The sequence below is a fragment of the Artemia sp. Qi Xiang Cuo genome, chromosome 12, assembly GCF_049724085.1.
Source record: "Artemia sp. Qi Xiang Cuo chromosome 12, ASM4972408v1, whole genome shotgun sequence".
NCBI classification, from domain to species: Eukaryota; Metazoa; Arthropoda; class Branchiopoda; order Anostraca; family Artemiidae; genus Artemia; species Artemia sp. Qi Xiang Cuo.
The window spans coordinates 37,098,209-37,121,732 of record NC_142805.1 but is presented as its reverse complement, the minus strand read 5'-3'; the positions used below and the strand labels follow the sequence as shown (position 1 = coordinate 37,121,732).

General features: G+C 33.8%; 1 protein-coding gene across 1 annotated transcript in view; it reads left to right on the top strand.

Annotated features, from left to right (window-relative positions):
- The first annotated feature begins 1,949 nt into the window (after positions 1-1,949).
- Positions 1,950-23,524, top strand: part of LOC148946078 (E3 ubiquitin-protein ligase MIB1-like) — a 213,637-nt gene continuing 192,062 nt past the window's right edge. The window contains exon 1 of the mRNA XM_089097597.1: positions 1,950-2,234. Within this exon, the coding sequence (XP_088953723.1) occupies positions 2,121-2,234 (114 nt within the window). The 5' untranslated portion in view covers positions 1,950-2,120. The remainder of the gene's footprint in view (positions 2,235-23,524) is intronic.

The window sequence follows — 23,524 nt, the reverse complement described above, 5'->3', positions numbered from 1 at the left end:
AAATTGAAAGTCCTAGTCACCTTTGTAAGTCATCAAAAGTGATCGGAGGGTATCGACCCCCCCCTACGCCTTTCCCCGAAAATATATCTGATAAAAAAAATTAGATAGCCATTTTGTTCAAAATAGTTCAAAGGCTAAATAACTATGCTTAAGAGGTTGCCCCCCCACGCCCCGGGAACATAGCTCTGAGCTACGGAACTTAATTATTATTACTTAGATACTTTGTTTACTTTGACACATGGATTTAGTGATTTATGTGGTAACTTGGAATTACGATGCAAGGGCTTTAAGTTGTGCACGCAGCTTATTGTTAATTTGATACTCTGTTTACTTTGATACCTTGTTAACTTTGATCCTTTCTTTAATTTGATACTTTGGTGTTTTGATATTGTTACTTTGATACTAGTTTTGACACTTCGATGAAAGATTAATGTGAAAAAAAAAGAAGAAAAATCTTATTTTCAAGTAAGGAGTTTTTTAAAAAATTGAAACTTTTTGCCATCAAAAGACGAACGAAAATTAATTAATTTTTTTTAAAATCAAAATACACTTAAAACAGCAGTGTAAACCAATTGGTTAAAATCCATTAATTAAAAATTAATTAAAAAATTAATTATAAATCTGTTGGTTAAAAATTTGTGTGGCTTGTTGGTTTCAGATCCTAAGCTAGCGACAAATAAAAATGATCAGAATTAAAGTCCAAACTTCACAAATGGTGGTCTTACCATATTGTGCGGAGACCCGGTGCCAATTACGCCGTATGTTTTAGACTTTTACAGTGAGAGAAGGAGGCAAAACCCAAACTCTTGTTTGTAGTGGTTTTTGTTCGTCTCAAGCTTTAGTTGCATATACAATTTAAGTTTCCATCGTTTTAAGATTAATTTATTCATTAATGTTACTACCCATTGTATATGTGTTTGCGTTGATTGTTTATTTAATTTCTGTTCGTTTTTGGTTTCATTTATACTTCAAAGACAAAATATTTTTGTTTGGTTTAAGCTTAATTGACATTTGCAGTTTAAAATCTACTCGTTTTAAAATTTGTCTATTCATTTAGATTAGCACCTGCTGTATGGTTTTTTGCCATGATTGTTTATTTAATTTCTGTTCATTTTGGGTTTCATTAATTCCTTAATAGTAATTTTTTGTTTCTTTGAGTTTAAGTTATTGTAGGATTTGGTTTCTTCTGATCTTAAGTTTAATATGGCCTTTAATTTTCTTTAGAAAACTTCTTTTTCGGGAAGCTTTTTTAAAAATCAATTTATAATAGGCCCACAATTTTGAAATTTGTTCTAATTTCTAGACGACTTTAGAAAAGTTCAAGACAAAATGTACTTGGCATTTAAGAACCGGTAAGTACACGAAAAATGTATTTAGGTATATACTTAAAGTACTCTTTAAAAATGTCTTTAAGTATGTATTTAAGTACCTGGAACTGTATTTAAGTATATATATTTAAGTACCAACCCAACACTGGCGGTCAGATGTCGCCGTTAATCTAGTGTCCCGCTAAATCCTTGGAATAAAATTTTGGTAACGGACGAATGGAATAAATAGTGAAAAGTCTGCTAGATAGAAATGGTAATAGATAGAAAAGAAACAGACGCCTGATCTCCACTAGCTGATGTTTATTTATTCAATTTTTCCACTGAACAAATTCGATTCTAAAATTAGCCAGATTCCGGGTTAACGGTTATATCTGACCATAAAATATTACAAAATCTGAACTTTACTCTATTTATATGTAGTTTCTTTTCGTATTTTTTCTCTACCATAATCAACAATCTAGATAGAAAAAGGACTTGGAGACGTGTAGTCCACATACTTTTTGTCTGTGCTTCGAGTTAAAAAACTTTTTTAACTTCGAGTAAAAACATCTAATAACACTGCTATGAACAGTTCAACTTTTTTTGAAGAAATAACTGAAATGCTTGATGACGTCATTTCTACTCTTATTGCTAAAAAACTATTTAAACAAAATACTTGACTACTTGAGAGAAATAAACTATAAAAAATCACTCAAACTCTATTTGCCTTCAAAAATTACTAGATTGAATTGTCCTTAAATTGAATTGTCCTTACTTTAGCATTGGCATAAAAATTACTAGGCCTAGCCTAAAATGCAAGAAGCCAGTTCTTCCAGCAATTCAAGTGGTGCTAGATCTACACACAATATCATGGAAGGAGTTGGAGGACGAGTCATAAGAGGAATTGATTGGAAATGGGGAAAGCAGGTGATTTAATATTTTGAAAGTAAAGGGAAGGCTATCTCTCCCTCTGTGGTTCAGCTGGATGGTAGGCTAATTTGGTAAATATTGAATAAATTCACATAAATGAACTACAAATAAAGTGAACATACAATTTGATGCCTTTTTTATGCTTTTCCCAATTTTAATAGGCCTAATCACTTTGCTGCAAATGAATTTTACCCCACTTCTAGGTAAATTTGCAGGTGGCACAATAATTTAGCTAGGATGAAAGTGAAAATATCATTTGATGCCTTTTTTATGCTCTCTGATAATAAAATAATCACTTATGTTGCAAATTATATCTTGAGCCCTTAAAGGACCACAAGGTATTTTGGTAAATATATACCAAATCATATTATTGAGTTAGGAATGAAGTGAATACACCATTTGATGCCTTTTTTAATGCTGATTACAAATATAATAATCATTTCTATTGGAAATAAATTTTGCCCCCCCCCCTATGTATGCCAATTCAGGGTATATATTTCTACTTTAGGGGGGGGGGGCAAAATTTGTTTCTGTTGTAAATGGGAGGTAAGTTTAAACTTTACCCCTACCCCCCCCCGAATGTAGAAATATGTACCCTGAATTGGCATATATATAGGGGGGGGGGGCTAAAATTCATTTGTGATAGAAATGATTATTATATTTTTAATCAGCATGAAAAAGGCATCAAATGGTGTATTCACTTTATTCCTAACTCAATAATATGATTTGGTATATATTTACCAGTATTTCATTGTGTAACCACACAAAGAAGTTATGGTACTCCTATGTTAAATGCACTCTTTTATATACTGCAATGGAAACCAGTCACAAAAAACCTGTTTTTGACAGGTTAATTCAAGATATTGCTATAGGGTAATACAATGTATAGCATGGTTTTCATTGCATATATGATGTTTAAACTGTTGTTTTTTGGGGTTTATGGGAGGGGGGGGAAGGTACCTAGGTTAGGTTACATAATAATATATGCTATGCTTTACCCCCCCCCCCCCTCCCCCCTAATGTGCAAATATATAGCCCAAATCTGTTTCTAAACTATTATATATTCATTCTATTTCATATCATTAGCATTAACCAAACTAGCACTATATGAAAGAGTACATTTAACATAAGAGTACCAAAATTATCAACACTAGTTAAGCTATTGAAAAGTGGTTAAAAACATATCACTAGTTTATAAATAAGTTGTTCAAGAGTAATATATTCCAAAAATACTTATTTATAACAATTCAAACCTCATTTATTAGGCAACTCAATTCAAATGATTTTCCTACCATTTCAAGTTTTCAAATGCTGTAAAAAAAAATAGTGCTGAATTTTGCAATTTGAAACTTTGCCATTGACAATTCAGGGTATATATTTGCACATTAGGGGGGTGGGGGTGTAAATTCAAGGTGAATTTGCAGTGGCCCATATAATTTAGCTAGGATGAAAGAGAAAACATCATTTGATGCTTTTTTTATGCTCTTTCATAATTCATATAAAATACCTTTACTGGCCAAGATGCAATTTGCAACAGAAGCAATTATTGTATTATGAAAGAGCATAAAAAAGGCATCAAATAACATTTTCACTTTCATCCTAGCTAAATTATTGTGCCACCTACAAATTTACCCACCCCTATATATACCAATTCATGGTATATATTTGTACAGGATATCACCAGATTGCTAATTTGACAGTGAATATATGTAAAAATCTTTAAATTTGCCAAACCAATATTATAAGCTTAGGAGCCCAGTTTAACATAAGGAAACATGCTAAGAAAACAATTCTTACTCCATAATATGCAGAATAATCATAGCTAACATATTTTGCAGGGGGATAACCTTTATCTTCACTTATTTCCTTGTTTTTACCTGTATATTTATGGAGTATATACCTCCACCCCCTAATGTGCAAATATATACCCAGAATTGCATCCTGAATCTAGATATAATATTTATTTGCTTTGCAAATGAGTTTTACCCTCATATTAGCCATATGGTGGATTTCCCATCCCCCTAATGTGCAAAAATATAACCTGAATTTGTATATATAGGGGTAGGGTAACATTCATTAGCAGCAAAAGTGATTATAATATTTGGAAAGAGCATAAAAAAAGCCATTAAGTAGTATGTTTACTTTATTTGTACTTTATGTGTATTATTGATACCTTTTTCATGTTCTTTCTGAATATAATAATAACTGTTTTTTACAAATCTAATTCTAACCTAACATAACATTTCTAATCTTATTCAAATATATAGCCCATATTAGGCCTAGCCTATATATTTACCATATGTTTATTTATTCTTGAATTTGTTACTGTCAATTCAATTTACAGGTAAACTGGTTTTAACAAGAGTGATGTTAACAGAGGTATGTAAGCTGTATCTAAAATAAGAGAAAAAGGTATAATCTTTGATGGTCTGTAAAGGGCCTGAAATTGAATTTTTGCCAAGAACTAGTATTATATTCAAAAACAGCATAAAAAAGTATCAAGTCGTATGTTCATTTTATTTATAGGTCATTTATATGAATTATCCAATATTTATTAGCACGGCTATCCCCAGGGGGGGGGAGGGTTGGGTTGTTTGAACCTCCCCCCAAATGTTTGTCTAACCTGTAAAAACATAACAAAAATGGATATAAACAATTTTTTTTATGTGTTTTTCGAGTTTTCTTTTGTGTCCCCCCCCCCCCTTCAAAAAAAGAAAAAATCCTGGGTATGGTCCTGTTTACTGGTAATTTTTGTCAAGGCCTGCTACCTGTATGGGCTGGCTAAATTTAACCTAGGCTAGGCTATATTGTAAGACCATAAACAGATAGAAAAATATAATTGACCATTTGGTTCCCCTTGCAATAATCCTTCCAAGTTGAATTATGACCATTACAATTACATTTCACCCTCCCCTCTCCACTAATTGGATTGGATTTGCCTGTAGCCCTAGGCTATCTGCAGATGTTTGTGGTAACATTCTTGAGCACCAGCTCCACAGAAGGAAACATTAATAAAATAAAAGTAGTCCTAAACCAGGTAAACTGGTTTTAACAAGACTGATGCTAACAGATATATATAAGCTGTATCTAAAATAAGAGAAAAAGGTATCATCTTGATGGTCTGTAAAGGGCCTAAAATTGAATTTTTGCCAAGAACTAGTATTATATTCAAAAACAGCATAAAAAAGTATCAAGTCGTATGTTCATTTTATTTATAGGTCATTTATATGAATTATCCAATATTTATTAGCAAGGCTGTACCCAGGGGGGTGGGTGGTTTGAACCCCCCCCCCCCTCAAATGTTTGTCTGACTTGTAAAAACATAAAAAAAATGAATATAAACAATTTTTTAATGTGTTTTTTGAGTTTTTTGTGTAACCCCCCCCCCCAAAAAAAAAAAATCTTGGGTATGGTCTTGTTTACTGGTAATTTTTGTCAAGGTTGCTACCTTTTTGGCTGGCTTAATTTAACTTAGGCTATATTGTAAGACCATAAACAGATAGAAAAATATTATAGACCATTTGGTTCCCCTTGCAATTATCCTTCCAAGTTGAATTATCACCATTACAATTGCATTTCACCCTCCCCCCTTCACTAATTGGATTTGATTTGCCTATAGCCCTAGGCTATCTGCATTTGTTTGTGGTAACATTCTTGATCAACAGCTCCACAGAAGGAAACATTAATAAAATAAAAGTAGTGCTACTATATTCCTTATTTCATGCTCTTCTGAAATATCATATTTGTGTTTTGGACAATGCCCTCCCCCCCTCCTTCTTGGTGCCAGATATAGCTCTAGGATGTACAGTGGGTCTGGATGCTCTAGGATGTACAGTGGTGTACACATCTAAACAAAAAACACTAACAAAATAAAGTTCTTCACTTTATATAATATGCATCATGTTTATATTACCATAATCATATTATCACAATTCCTTCCATTATTATCCACTTTTTCAAATCATTTTTATATATTATTTTTATCCAACAATTCTAAGGGAATTACTTAGATAATGGTTTTTATAGGCCAAGAATACAACAAGCCTATTTTAACAAAGAAGACATGATGTATAACAAGATGGTAAACAAAGGAGAAATCTATTATTTAGGACTAAATCTTTGACCATCAGGGTGGGGGGATAGGGTACATTGTCAAAAATACAAATATTATTTTTGAAAAGAGCATAAAATAAGAATCTATTTGTATTGCTTTTGTTTTATTAAGGTGTTTCCTTCTATAGAGTCACTAATATAAGATATTACCAAAGTTTGCTGTTTTGTGCTTTTTTGGTTAATGCTATTTATACAACAGGGTAAATTTTTTGATATTTCAGTGAAAATACCACTCATTTGCCTTTTAATACTTTTTCCAAATGTACTTTTCAATACTCTCAATATACTTTTTCAATACCCTATGAATGTTAGTTACTAATGATGATAATTCAACTTGTTAGGTGCATCCCATATTGTGAGCCAAGGTTTCTTGCACCAGTCTTTGTCAACTGCATACTTGAAGGCTTCAACACTGGGCGACATAATAGCATTCTGGCTAAGGGAGTTCCAGAGGCTAACTATGCTGTTAGAGAGGAATTTGTTTTGCATTCTGGTGTTAGCATGTTTTCAATAAAGCTTCAAGAGGTGGCCTCTAGTACTTGGTGAACTGACTATCTGGAACAGGTTGGATATCACACTTGACCCCCCCCCCCCCCGTGGAAAATAAGGCTTTCCAAATTTGAACACAAATCCATTTGTGTTGAAAGGACTTCCATGTGAACTTCTGCAATTTTTGGCAGTAGCGGGTGCCAAATTGAAGAAGAAAAAAATATAGGCCAACAATCATCAAAATTAAGCTATATCATATGGCATCAAAAAGTTTAAGAAGATTTTGTTATCCTTTGAAAGGATAGTTGGCTTTTGGAATCAACAAATTCTAAATTGTTTAAGTTTTTACAGACAAAAGCGTTGTCAAATTCTACAGGTTTGTTTTTCTTATCTTCCAAGTGTAAAACTACCACAAGGAAACCCAAAACTAGCAGAGATTATAATAGATAGCCTAGTCAAACTCAAAACGAGCAAAATTAAAAGGAGTGTGGCTGACAACACCCATGTCTTTTTCAGACCAGAACATAATTTGTACTTTACATAAAAAAAAATAACCGTGTGTTGTCAGTTTCATATACATATTATTTTTATTATTATTATTTTTTATTTCTAACCCACACTATACAGAGGTACAATACGTGGAGTATTACGAAAAAAACACAAAAAATGCAACGCAAATCAATATGGAAATCAAAGAATACCAGTTACAGAGTAACACATAAAATTTAAAAGAAACTAAAACAAAAGAGAAATAACATAAAAGGAGGGGGAAAAGAAGAAGAGAAAAAAACCCTCACAACTTACAGAATTTAATAAGCAGTAACATGCAGAATTTAATAAGCAGTAACATGCAGAAATATGGACTCAAGCTGTCATTACTATTATCATTATTTGATTTTTACTCACTCTTTACAATACTAAAAAATGTGGAGTGACCAAAGAGAAAAAAACAAAAAAACAAATTAAGGAAAAATAACTTACGACTGAAAAAACCTGATAAGGTGATGGTGCGGAGAAAAACAGATACAAGCGGTATTTGAAAGTTTTCTATGTAGTTCTTCCAGTTTTACAGTAAATCAGGAACAAGAAATTTATTAATAATTACCCGGTTTTTGGTCCAAGGTGGAGGAAACAACAAAAATTTACAAAATCTAAAATAATTAATCCGGATCCTTTTCAACTCATATTTCTTAAGAAGGGGAAAAATTCCAGAAGCAAAAATTGGAGGGCAACTAGCCCCCCCCCACGGCCCTCATTCCCCCAAACACATCCAAGCAAAAGTTTGAGATAGCCATTTTGTTCAGCGTAGTTGATTTCCAGATAGAAAATGTGTTTTTGCGGAGGACACTCCCCCACAACCCTCAGGGAAAGGGTTTTAAGTTATGCCCTGGGGACATATAAGGTTCTTATAGAAGGTATTGTCGTAGAGACCTCAAAAAAGGCTCGTTCAATTGGAAATTCAAAGGGCTAGTGCCCTTTTTAATAGTCGAAAGTGATTGGAGGGCAAATAGCCCCCCCCACGCCCATCATTCCCCCAAACACATCCAATCAAAATTTTGAGATAGCCATTTTATTAAACGTAGTTTTAAATTGTGGAAATTAGTTCTTTGAGGATGACAACTCCCCCACAGCCATCAGGGCAAGGGTTGTAATTTATGCCCTGCAGGCATATAAGGTTTTTTATCGAAAGTGTTGTCATAGAAACTTCAGAAAGGGATCATTTGATTGAAAATTTAAATGGCTAGTTCCCTTTTTAATGGTCAAAAGTGCTTGGAAGGCAACTAACACCCCTTCCACGCCCACTATTTCCACAAACACATCCAATCAAAATTTTGATATAGCCATTTTGTTCAATGTATTTGAAAGTTCTGGAAATTATATGTTTGAGCAGGACACTCCCCTCACAGTCTTCAGGGCAAGGGTTATAAGTTATGCCCTGGGGGCATATATGGTTTTTATGGAAGGAATGCTTGTATGAGGGGGCTCTGAGAGGACTTCTGAGAGGGCTCATTTGATTGGAAATTGAAAGTTCTAGTCCACTTTTTAAGCGTCAAAAGATATTGGAGGGTAACCTGCTCGCCCCCCCCCCCAAACCCTTTTTTCACAAATGCATCCAATTAAAAATTTAAGATAGCTATTTTGTTAAAAATAGTTCAAAGATCATATAACAAAATTCCGGTGTCGACGCAACTCACCAGGGCACGGAAGCAGGCATGGTAAGTTGTGCCCTGGGGGCATATATGGGTCCTATGGAAGGGATGCTCGTATTAACTTCCAAGAGGGTTCATTTGATTGGAAATTGTAAGTTCTAGTTCATTTTTAAAGAGTCAAAAGAGATTGGAGGGCACCTAGCCCCTCCCCCTCAACGCCCTTTTTTCCTCAAACCCATCCGATAAGAACTTTGCGACTACTTTTTTTTTAATAGTTCAAATACCATTTAACGAAAACTCAGGGTAACACAGCCCCCCAGGGCCCGAGAGCAGGTGTTGTAAGTTATATCCTGGGGGAATATATGGTTCTTATTGAAGGGATGCTCGTAAAAAATTCAGAGATGGCTTTTTTGATTGGAAATCGAAAGTTCTAGTTCAGTTTTTTAGAGCCAACAGAGATAGGAGGGCAACTAGCCCCCCCTCACTCCCCTTTTTCCCCAAATGCATCCAATAAAAATTTTGAGATAGCCATTAAGTTAAAAATTGCTCAAAAGTCAGATAACAAAAACTCAGGTGTCGTCACAACTCCCCAGGGCCCTGGGGCAGGCGTCGTAAGTTATGCCCTGGGGCATATATTGTTCGTATGAAAGGGATGCTCGTATAAACTTCAGAGAGGGCTCATTTGATTGGATATTGAAAGTTCTAACTCACTTTTTAATAGTCAAAAGAGATCCGAGGGCAGCTAGCCCCCCCCCTCCACGCGTTCTGTTTCAAAACCCATCTTATGAAAATTTTGAGATAGACTTTTTGTTAAATATAGTTCAAAGGTCAGATAAGAAAAAATCCAGTGTCAATAGAACCCCCCCAGGGCACAGGGGAAGGCGTTCTAAGTTATATGCCCTAAGGACATGTATGGTTCCTATGAAAGGAATGCTCGTACAAACTTCATAGAGGGCTCATTTGATTGAAAATTGAAAGTTTTAGTTCACTTTTTAAGAGTCAAGAGAGTTAAACTAGCCCCCCCATGCTCTTTTTTCCCCAAAACCCGTCCGCTACACATTTTGAGATAGACAGTGTTTTGGAAATTGTTAAAAAATTAGATAACAAAAACTCCCCCCAGAGTCCGGGGGATAGGCGTTATAAGTGTTGTCCTGGGGGTATTTATGGTTCTTATGAAAGGGATGCTCGTATAAACTTCAGAGGGGGCTCATTTGATTGGAGATTGAAAGTTCTAGTTCAATTTTTAAGAGTCAAAAGATATCCGAGGGCAACTAGTCCCCCCACACACCCTTTTTTCCTCAAGCCCATCCAATTAAATTTTATAATAGCCATTTCATTAAAAATAGTTCGAAGGTCAGATAAGAAAAATTTCTGTGTTGACGGAACCCGCCAGGGCCCGGAGGCAGGCGTTATGAGCAATGCTCTAGGGGCATATATAGTTCTTATGGAAGGGATGGTCGTATAAACTGCGGAGAGGGCTCATTTGATTGGATATTGAAAGTTGTTGTTCACTTTTTAAGAGTCAAAAGAGATCGGAGGGCAGCTAGCCTCCCACCACACCCCACACCTAAATGCATCAGATAAAAATTTTGAGATAGACATTTTGTTAAAAATAGTTCAAAGTTCTGATAACAAAAACTCCGGTGTCGACACAGCCCCCCAGGGCCCTGGGTAGGCGTGTTAAGTTATGCCCTGGGGCATATATTGGTTGTTATAGAAGGGATGCTCGTATAAACTTCCTAGAGGGCTCATTTGATTGGAAATTAAAAGTTGTAATTCACTTTTTAAGAGTCAAAAGTGATCGTAGGGCCGATAAAGACCTCCCACTCTTCATTTATTTTTTTACCAGTAGCACTTAACGTGGAAGGGGTCGTCGAAAAAACTTCAAAAGGTGTTCATTTGATTGTAAATCGAGAGTTCTAGTGCCCTTTTTAAGAGTCAAAAGTGATCAAAGGGCAACTGGCCGCCCAAGCCCTTTTTCCCAAATACATCTAAAAATTTGAGGTAGCCATTTTGTTAAAAATAGTTCAAAGATCATATTATAAAAACTCTTTTACGTATGGTCATTTCTTTAAAAATAGTTCAAAAATAATATAGGAAAAACTTTTCTGTCAACTAAACTCCCCCCCCCCCCAGGGCCGGGGTGGGCGCTTTCTATTCTCGTTTTGGAACCTATCTGGTTGTTTTGAACGCAATACGTGTACAAACGTTAGACTAGGTTCAGGCGAATGGAAATTAAAAGTTCTAGTTCATTTTCTCAGAGTGAAAAAAGATCGGAGGGCAACTAGCCCCTCCCTCCCTCCATGCCTTTGGGTCTATCAGATGGATGAACCCATCCAATAAAAATTTCAGGTAACCATTTTGTTAAAAATAGTTCAACCATCAGATATTAAAACTCCAGGGTCGACACAACACCCCAGGGCCCAGGTACAGGCGTTGTAAGTTATACTCTGGGGATATATATGGTTCTTATATCTATATATACATTATATGCCCCCAGGGCATAACTGATAACCCTTGCCCTGAGGGCAGTGGGTGGTTGTCATCCTCAAAGACATAAGTTCCAGACCTTTCAATTACGTAGAACAAAATGGCTATATCAAAATTTTGATTGGATTTGTTTGGGGAAGTGGTGGGCGGGAGAGGGGGGCTAGTTACCCTCCAATCACTTTTGACTATTAAAAAGGGCACTAGCTCTTTCAATTTTGAATCGAATGAGCTCTTTTTGAAGTTTGTACGACAAATGGCCATCTCAAATTTTTTTTATCAGATGCATTTCAGCAAAATACGAGGTTTGTGTGTTTGTGAGGGGAGGGTATCCGGAGGGAGGTATCTACCCTCCGACCACTCTGAATCTGAAAAAGGACAACTTCTGATTAGCAATCCATTGAGCCCCCTCCAAAGTTTATACGATCACTCTATATAAATCTTAAAGGCACCCAGCGCATAACTCACAACCCTTGCTCTGAGGGCTATGGGGGAGGGGGCTGTCATCCTCAAAGACATAATTTCCGGATCTTTTAACTACGTCGACCAAAATGGCTATCTCAAAATTTTGACTGATTGTGTTTGGGGAAATGGTGGGCGTGGGAGGGGGGTTAGTTGCCCTCCAATCAGTAGACTATTAAAAAGTGTACTAGCCCTTTGAATTTCCAATCGAATGAACCCTTTTCGAAGTTTCTACGACAGCTTCTTCGATACGAAGCGCCCCGGTCTAAAAAAAAAAAAAAAAAAAAAAAAAAAAAAAATAATAATAAAAATAATACGTTGTACCCACATCGCTCTTTACTTAGGTAGCGATATTGCACTGCCTATGAAAACCGAAAAGATTTGCAATACTTGTTTTTTTCCATTTAAAAGACTATGTCAATGAAAAACGAACATAAATTAATTTAAAAAAAACTTTCCACAAGATAAGTTTTTCAAAGAAAATTAAAGGGCTCCATTAAGCCAAGAATGAGAAAAAATAAAGTCAAATAATCTTCGAATCGTAAAACTACCACAAATCACTATAAAAAAATAAATGAAATTCAAAACTAACAGAAATTACAATAAATAGACGAGTCAAAATCAAAACAACCAAAAATTAACACGAGTAGGGCTGATAACCCCTATGCCTTCTCAAGACCAGAACACAACTTTCGCTTTACTGACAACAATACGCTTGAATGTTTTCACCTTTATTACTTTCATAAATGAAAAATTATCAAACCTTAACGAAGAAATATCAGTATATGTCAATTTAACTGACAATACACGGTTATTTATTTTATTTTTTTTTTTTTTTTGCAGTAAAGCGCAAATTGTGTACTGATCTTGAGAAGGCATCATAGGGGTTATCAGCCCTACTCATGTTAATTTTTTCTCGTTTTGAGTTTGACTCGACTATTTATTGTAATTTTTGTTCGTTTTGATTTTCATTTATTTATTGATAAATATTTGTGGTAGTTTTACGCTTGGACCATTATTTGACTTTATTTTTGCTCATTCTTGGTTTAATGGAGCTCTTTACTTTTCTTTGAAAAACTTTCCTTGTGGAAATTTTTTTTTCAATTAATTTCTGGTAATGATGATGTCAAGCTCTAGCAGTATGGATGAGTTTTGCTGGAGCTAAAAAAAAGGCAAAACAAGTGTTTTACCTAGATTGACACTCCTCGACCTGTCCCTGGACTTGACTTTTAGTTGTTCTTAAAGTATTCCAGCTCTCAGGGGTATACCTAATTGTGATTATATTAAAGATCAACAACTAGTATTACACTGATGTACTCAAAAATGGGTTAAGTTCTGCTGTTTGCACAAAACTTAGTTGACTCCTGACTAAAACTGTGCTTTTGCTTCTGAACTGGGTAAGCTTTTATGTGGCACAGCTAAAGAAAGAAACAGTTGAAAACTGTGATGGGATATCCTTCCAGATTCGCATGCAGCCTGACTTATGTTGTTTGAGTTTCATTTGCTTGAATCCTTTAAAGAGCTTCTATACAGGAAATATTTTTGGACCAATGAAGAAGTTAAATGAAGTTGGTTTTGAGGCCAACTCTTAGAATTTAGAGCCGTAGGCATGCACAAATTTGAACAACGACAGAGAGGACAAATTCTGCTGGGGACTATGCTGAGTAGAAGCTAAAGTGTTGTATTGATTACATAAAATATTTCTGAGCTACTTACTAGTTAGAGATTTCAAAGTTCGCGCATTGATGCATTTTAAAATTTACAGTTTTTATATTTGAAATGCCACCAAATGATTTTTAATTGCCCAAAAGTAGATGTTGTTGTGTACCAAAATTATAATATCCTAAAGCTTGCATTTCAGTATTTTGTTTAGTGACTGACTGTATTTGGCACTGATGATATTTTATAAAAAAAAAGTCTGTTAAATTCTGAAATTAAAGTAAAATAAACATATATTGGCAGCCCATTTAGTGAATTGAAAGAATATCTAAAGAAGACACTTAAGTGTGTAGAATACTGATAAGATAGTTTCTTGTAGACAGTTAACAAGTTGGCCAAAGGCCCAATACATTGCATTCAATTTTGACACAGGAAATTCATGTTGTAAAAAAAGAAATCAAATAGAAAAAAAATATGCCACTCAAACCCTCACTCAATAATCTTTCCCAAATAACAGTTCCTGCTTTTCTTATTTCGTGTTCCCCCCCCCCCCTATAAGGGGACAAGCTATAGACCTAGGCTATATACATAAGTCTTCTGATTTTTTAAGTTTGTATTATTTTTTGTACATATTCCTCATTGATATTTGTTTCATAGTGCCAAATAAAACTAACTTGAAAGAAAGAAAAAACGATTGAAAATCAGTAAACTTTTGTATGTAACCTAGGGCTTTATGTGGTCCGATTAGTGGGATGGAGGCGGGGCTGTGATCCAATTTGCAGCAGCAATGATTGTTATATTTGAAGAAAGAACTTAACCCAATCTTATATTCATTTTTTTTTCTTGATTTCTGTCCTACACAATATATTGTTCTATACAGAGTAATTTGGCACAGCATATACTTGACTTGTTTGTATTTTAGCGATTTTGTTTATTTTCCTCTTTTCCTCAATTTGATTATGTCGCCTTGGAGAAAAATGTCCTTCCATTCTCTCAAATATTTTAATCATCTGTTGGGAACTGAACTACTGATTCATCATCTGAACTGAACTGATCCTTATTCATCCTAATAGATTCCTGTTTGAATTGTAATCTTTTATGGCAGACTTTGTCAAACGCCTTTGCAAAATCCACAGTAGGATGTCAACTGGAAACCCCTGGTCCAGAAGATCAGTGATATAATTATAAGAATAAATCTGGTTTGTTTCAACTGACCAACCAGACCTAAAGCCGGCTAAAGCCATGCTGACATGATGAGACCATTTTTTTGGTTATCAAGTGTTTCAGGATTACAGTGTTAACAATCACTTCTAGTAGCTTCAAGACTGCAGAGGTAATACTGATTGGCTGGTAATTGCTTGTGTCCTCTATGCTACCACCCTTGTATATGGGGGCTGTGTAGGCTATGCGTCAATCCTGCGCTATAGACTTTTCATCAAGATATTTCTGAAAAAGATGAGTTAGCAGACCTAACAGTTTGACAAGTACTTCTTTTAAGCCTCGGTTGTTCACCATCAGGTTCCACTAACTTATATGGGTTCAACGGCTTTAGGCGTGTCTCTACACCTACCCTGTTGACTGTAACTCGGAGCATAGGGGCCATGAAGGTATAGGTGGGGGGCTCTGGATAAGGGGTATTATCAGGTGAAGTAAATATAGATGTAAAATCCCTATTTACAGCATCGGAAATTCCTTTGGGTCATGTTCTGTATAGTCATTCTCTTGAATTCAAGTAACAGTGTCTACCGGTTTTACTGGCTGAGATAATTTCAAAAGCGTTTTGGAATTGACTCGCTTGCTGCTGCTATAGCCTCCTCATGCTGGTCATATTGCTTTCTGAATAGTTTTCTGACTTGATTTCGCCCCTTGGTATATTTTGTATAGTGATTCTTATTGTGTATATTCTACTTACATGCTATCCAATGCTTTTCCTTTTATACTATTGCTGTCTTTAATTCTTTGGTCATAAATGGCAGCGTTTTGGGTTTCCAAGCCCACCTTACTGCAGTATTGTTTTCTGAGACCTCTAGTAGTATTTTGTTCATCCTATTCAACGATTTATCAACATCATTCTCTGTGATATTCTACGTCATTTACATCATTCTATGTGTATAACATTCGCCATGTTTAAGAGCGCTCCATAATAACCTATAATTTCAAGGTCCAGCTGAAATTATATTTTTATACAATTCATACATATTTATATACAACAAAATAAATAACTTTTCGGGTCATTCACAAATTAATGAACTTCCGGATTATTCACTAGATTATTTATTTCACTAGATTCACGATATTACTCTTTCTGAAAATAGTAAAGTGAATAATCCGGAAGTTCATTATTTTGTGAATAACCCGAAAAGTTATTTATTTTGTTGTATATAAATATGATAGTTTCATTTTTATTATTTTACTATTTCTAATGAAGACGGTCGCTGTATATGTGACCGAAATATCTGGACTGTTGTAACTGTTTTTTCACTGTCTAAATAAATGGATTTATCCCCATTTGAAAGTTTATTTGTTCGTCTTAGAACGGCAGTGTGGTCTAAGAAAAGAACGACTAATTTGAAGATGTTATGTCGAAAATACATTAAAAATGGATCCCTCTGAATTAGGGGAACTTGGGCTTCAATAAATCATGCTAATATGAATTAGCCCACCGGGTAGATTTATTGATATCCACAGTTGTTTTAGGTATGGCTCATAATCTGAATCAATATTGATATGTCCTATCTGGAAAGTTTCTCGGATATATAGTACGATTCCCCTTCCTTCCCGCTTTGATAGGTTGCTGACTATTTTGTAACCTGGTATCTGTATCTGTTGTTCCGTCAGAGGGCTAGTAGGCCTTTTTTGGGTTTCATTTAACAGGAGGTATAAATGTCTGAAACGCCTGATGTAAGAACAAATTATATTTCTGTTATCTAATATTTCTGTTAACATTAGAGGCTTGGTCTTTAATTAAGCTTAATCTGTGTTTAACCATGACGTCTCACCTGTATTAACCTTAAGAATTTGAATTTGTCAAATAATTCATTCTAACAATAGTTCAGCAGAAGAGGTAAGGATGGTTCGTAGTTCAGAAAACTTCAGGAAGATTTCTTTCTTGAAAATATACTCATAGGTATATCAGTAGAATGTGACCTTATACTTCTATGGGACGTATAGGAACCACTGAAGCATATCAAGTTGAATGAACTTTATCTAGGTCATCATCTAGGGCACTCTTTAGGTTGAACGTACCTTATCTAGGTCATTCTCTATTGAGGTTCCATTTTGCGTAGACGTATAGGGACCACTGAAGCGTATCAATTTGAATGAACTTTATCTAGGTCACCCCCTAGGGCACTCTTGAGTTGAACGAAAATTGTCTAGGTCTTTCTCTATTATACTTCTATGGGACGTATAGGAACCACTGAAGCGTATCAAGTTGAATGAACTTTATATAGGTGACCACCTAGGGCACTCTTTAGGTTGAACGAACCTTATCTAGGTCACTCTCTATTGAGGTTCCATTTTGCGTAGACATATAGGAAACACTGAAGCGTATCAAGTTGAATGAACTTAATCTGGGTCACCCCCAAGGGCACTCTTGAGGTTAAACGAAATTTATCTAGGTCATTCTCTATTATACTTCTATGGGACGTATAGGAACCACTGAAGCGTATCAAGTTGAATGAACTTAATCTGGGTCATCCCCTAGGGCACTCTTGAGGTTGAACGAACTTTATCTAGGTCATTCTCTATTAAGGTTCCATTTTGCGTACGGACATAGGAACCACTGAAGCGTATCCAGTTGAATGAACTTTATCTAGGTCATCCCCTAGGGCACCCTTGAGTTGAACGAACATTATCTAGGTCATTCTCTATCTTTGTTCCATGTTGCGTACGGCCATAGGAGCCACTGAAGCGTATCAAGTTGAATGAACTTTATCTAGGTCATCCCCTACTGCACCCTTGATTTGAACGAACCTTATCTAGGTCATTCTCTATTGAGGTTCCATTTTGCGGGGATTTATAGGAACCACTGAAGCGTATCAAGTTGAATGAACTTTGTCTGGGTCATCCCCTAGGGCACGCTTGAGATTGAATGACCATTATCTAGGTCATTCTCTATTGAGGTATAGAGAATACCCCCCCCCCCCAACGTTTTGGCCCCCCCCAACTTTTTAGGCTCTTCCGCTCATTTTTTTTATGCTTTTTTGAATTTTTTTTTTAACTTTTTTTTATTTTTTTAACATGGTAGTTTTTCAACTTTTTTTTTATATTTCTTCAAATGAGATCAAACATATTTAAAACATTAAAACTTTACATTTAATATTTTCTAAACTCAAAATGAGAATGATATAGATATGTTAGTCATGACCTTTACAATTAGAAAAATAATGTTTGTAGTAGCACTTTTTTTTTACTGAATTTTTTTATGCACTGAAATTATTCAACTTTTTTACGTATCTTAAAATTATGTGAAATATGCTTACAGCTCTAGCAATCGTATTCTATGCTTGCTCATAGACACGACACGGCTTTCCCACTGGTACTCTATGGCGGGTTATTGACACTACCTAGTTTATTGCATGTATTAAATCAGTATTTTATAAGCAGTGGAATGATAAACACATAAGTCATATCTTTAAAAAGGTGAAGATGGAGCATTTTAAGAAAGTGTGTTCACATGTTATTGGTATTGTAGCATTAAATGCCGACAAGAAGAAGTATTTGAACTATGAAACAAGTACAAGTGGTAGCACTATTGGAAATGTATGCGTGCATTGTCATGACAGCAAGGAAGTAAATTTCTTTGGAGTACCAAAAAAATTCAACTCTTATGATGGTGGATATGCGAGTTTGAGATCTCCGGAGATGATCGCACTCAAAGAGAATGCGAACATAAAACTAATAGTTGATAAAGAGGGACATCTTCTTGCTAGTACTTATGGTAACATGCTACCTATTGTTACACCCCATCGTCAGCTTTCGAGTATTAGCATTCAACGGAAGATCAAAAGAAGACAGGCATACTCTTCTACTAATATCATAAACCATATCTTGTCTACGTGCCGAAACTATTACCTCTGTAAAAACAATGTGATAATAGACAGTGAAATTGCCAGAAAAATAAAAAGTGCATTGGCAGAAAACATCACTAAGGAACATAAAGATGAATCGATGAAAAACAAAGTGCCAGCAAACGTCACTACCATTGATCAAACAATTAATGAACCAAATAATAGCAAAGATGAAATGCATATTAAACATGTGGATGACCCCCCAGTAGAAATATGTTCACATGCTAGTGTTATTGTAGCATTGAATGCTGACAAGGAGAAGTATTTGAACTATGAAACAAGTACAAGTGGTTGCACTATCGGAAACGTATGCTTGCGTTGGCATGACACTAAGGAATTAAATTTGTTTGAAGTACCAAAACAATTCAATTATACAAATGGTGGATATGCGAAAGCATTATTTCCAGAGAAGTTAGTACTCAAAGAGAATGCCAACATACAAATAATAGTTGATGAAGAGGGGTATCTTCTTGCTAGTGCTATAGGTAACATGCTACCTATTGAAAGAACCTATCGTCATCTTTTAGGTACTAGCATTCAAATGAAAGCAAAGAGGACAAGAAAGGCCTACTCTTCTACTAATATCATAAACCATATCTTGTCTACGTGTCGAAACTGTTACCTGTGTAAAAATAATGTTGTAATAGACAGTGAAATTGCCGGAAAAATAAAAAGGGCATTGGTAGAAAATATCACTAAGGAATATAATGATGAATCGATGAAAAACAAAGTGTCAGCCAACGTTACTAGCATTGATCAAACAGGTAATGAACCAAATAATACCAAAGACGAAACGCATATTGAACCTGTCGGTGACACACCAGTAAATATTGTGTATGACTCGAAATGGAATAATGATTATTCTACTGATTACGAGCTAAGAGAAGACAATAGCTACAATATCAAGAGAGAACATGTTGAACTAGTTTATGGAAAAGATTCAAAATGTCCAAAGTGGCTCATTGATATCAATAATGTATCATAATATATTTTATGTATTAATATTCTACATGTCATTATTTCATTAAAAATATATTATGAATTACATTGTTATGCGTTCATTATTTTTAGAGTATGCTAGTATATCAAACGTTTAGAATGTATATTGAAACATCGGAGATGTAAGGATTTTGCATACATCTATTGTCAGACACATGGGATAACATTGACAAAATCTAAGGATCAGAGTGAATAAATTTTTTCTATCAACATCTTTGTCAGATACATCGGATAGAATTGACTAAATTTAAGTATCAGAATGAATAAATTCTATATCAATATCCTTTGTCGGACACGTTGGATAACATTGTCAAAATCTATGTACTAGAGTAGATAAATTCTTTGTCAACTTCCTTTGTCTGATACATCAGATAAAATTGAGAAAATCTAAGTATCAGAGTGAATAAATTCTTTATCAATTTCATTTGACAGATACGTTTGATAACACTGACAAAATCTAAGTATCATAGTGAACAAATTCTATATCAACTTCTTTGTCGGATACATCAGATAACATTCACAAAATCTAAGTATCAGAGTGAATAAATTCTTTATCAACATGCTTTTCAGATAAGCTGGATAAAATGAGAAAATCTAAGTATCAGACTGAATAAATTCTTTATCAATGTCTTTTTGACAGATACGATTGTTAATACTGAGATAATTTAAGCATCCAATTTAATAATTTATTTATTAACATTCTTTATCGATAACATTTGTCGGATACGTCAGATAGCATTGGCAAAATCTATGTATTAGTATGAATAAATTCTTTATCATCATCCGTTGTTGGATATATCATAATGAACAAATTGTAAGTAAGTAACAAACTCTTTCTTGAATTCACCTCTTGGATACACAATACAGAAATTTCATTCAAGAAATTATGAAAAAATTGTAAGTAAGTAACAAACTCATTCTTGAATTCGCCTACTGGTTACACAATATAGAAATTTCATTCATGAAATTATGGAAAAACTGTAAGTAAGTACCAATATGCAGAAATTCCATTCAAGAAATTATGAAAAAATTGTAAGTAGATAACAAACTCTTTCTTGAATTCACATCTGTACACACAGTACAGAAATTTAATTCATGAAATTATGAAAAAATTGTAAGTAAGTAACAAGCTCTTTCTTTAATTCACCTCTTGGATACACAATACAGAAAATTTATTCATGAAATTATGAAAAATTGTAATTAAGAACCAAAATGCAGAAATTTCATTCAAGAAATTATGGAAAAATAGTAAGTAGGTAACAAAACTCTTTCTTGAATTCGCCTCTTAAATACACAATACAGACATTTCTTTCATGAAATTATGAAAAAATTGTAAATAGCTAACAAACTCCTTCTTGAATTTATCTCTTGAATACTTAATACTGACACTTCATTCAAGAAATTATGAAAAAATTGTAAGAATCAAAATGCAGAAATTTCGATACACAATACAGAAATTTCATTCATGAAATTATGAAAAATTGTAATTAAGAACCAAAATGCAGAAATTTCATTCATGAAATTATGAAAAAATTGTAAGTAGGTAACAAACTCTTTCTTGAATTCACCTCTTGGATACCGATACAGACATTTCATTCATGAAATTATGAAAAAATTGTAAGTAGCTAACAAACTCCCTCTTGAATTCGTCTCTTGAATACACAAGAAATTTACATTTCATTCAAGAAACTAAAAAATTGTAAGTAAGTACCAAACTCTCTTGAATTCACCTCGTGAATACACAATACAGAAATTTTGTCTATGAAATTATGAAAAAATTGTAAGTAAGAACAAAAATGAGAAATTTCATTCAAGAAATTATGAAAAAATTGTAAGTAAGTAACAAACTCTTTCTTGAATTCACCTCTTGGATACACAATACAGAAATTCCATTCATGAAACTATGAAAAAATTGTGAGTAGGTAGCAAACTCGTTCTTGACTTCACATATTGAATAAACAATACAGAAATTTCATTCATGAAATTATGAAAAATTGTAAGTAAGTACCAAACTCCTTCTTAAATCCAACTCTTGAATACACAATACAGACACTTCATTCAAGAAATTGTGAAAAATTGTAAGTAAGAATCAAATGCAGAAATTTCGATACACAATACACCAATTTCATTCCTGAAATTATCAAAAATTTAAGTAAGAACCAAAATGCGGAAATTTCATTCAAGAAATTATGAAAAAATTGTAATTAAGTAACAAACTCTTTCTTGAATTCACCTCTTGGATACACAATACAGACATTACATTCATGAAATTATGAAAAAATTGTAAGTAGGTAACAAACTCTTTCTTGTAATCACCCCTTGAATACACAATACAGACATTTCATTCATGAAATTATAGAATTGTAAATACCTAACAAACTCCTTCTTGAATTCATCTCTTGAATACACAATACAGACATTTCATTCAAGAAATTATGAAAAATTGTAAGTAAGAATCAAAATGTAGAAATTTCGATATACAATACAGAAATTTATTTCATGAAATTATGAAAAATTGTAATTAAGAACCAAAATGCAGAAATTTCGTTCATGAAATAATGAAAAAATTGTATGTAGGCAACAAACTCTTTCTTAAATTCATTTCTTGGATACACAATAAAGAAATTTCATTCATGAAATTATGAAAAATTGTAATTAAGAACCAAAATGCAGAAATTGCGTTCATGAAATTATGAAAAAATTGTAAGTAGGTAACAAACTCTTTCTTGAATTCACCTCTTGGATACACAATACAGACATTTCATTCATGAAATTATGAAAAAATTGTAAGTAGCTAACAAACTCTTTCCTGAATTTACCTCTTGAATACACAAGAAATTTACATTTCATTCAAGAAACCATGAAAAAATTGTAAGTAAGTACCGAACTCTTGAATTCACATCGTTAATGCACTACAGTAATTTTATTCATTAAATTATGATAAAATTGTAAGTAAGTAACAAACTCTTTCTTGAATTCACCTCTTGGATGCACAATACAGAAATTTTATTCATGAAACTATGAAAAAATTGTGAGTAGGTAGCAAACTCTTTCTTGAATTCACATATTGAATAACAATACAGAAATTTCATTCATGATATTATGAAAAATTGTAACTAAGTACCAAACTCGTTCTTGAATTCATCTCTTGAATACACAATACAGACATTTCATTCAAGAAATTATGAAAAATTGTAAGTAAGAATCAATAGAAATTTCGATACACAATACAGAAACTTCTTTCATGAAATTATGCAAAAATTGTAATGAAGAACCAAAATGCAAAAATTTCATTCAAGAAATTATGAAAAAATCGTAAGCAAGTAACAAACTCTTTCTTGAATTCACCTCTTGGGTACACAATACAGACATTTCATTCATGAAATTATAAAAAAATTATAAGTAGGTAAAAAACTTTTTCTTGAATTCACCTCTTGAATACACAATACAGACATTTCATTCATGAAATTATGAAAAAATGGTAAATAGCTAACAAATTCCTTCTTGAATTCATCTCTTGAATACACAATACAGACATTTCATTCAAGAAATTATGAAAAATTGTAAGTAAGAATCAAAATGCAGAAATTTCGATACAAAACAGAAATTTCATTCATGAAATTATGAAAAAAATTGTAATTAAGAACCAAAATGCAGAAATTTCATTCAAGAAATTATGAAAAAATTGTAAGTCAGTAACAAACTCTTTCTTGAATTCACCTCTTGGATACACAATACAGACATTTCATTCATGAAATTATGACAAATTCTAAGTAAGTAACAAACTTTCTAGAATTCGCTTCCTGGACACACAATACAGCAATTTCACTCAAGAAATTGTGCAAAAATTGTATGT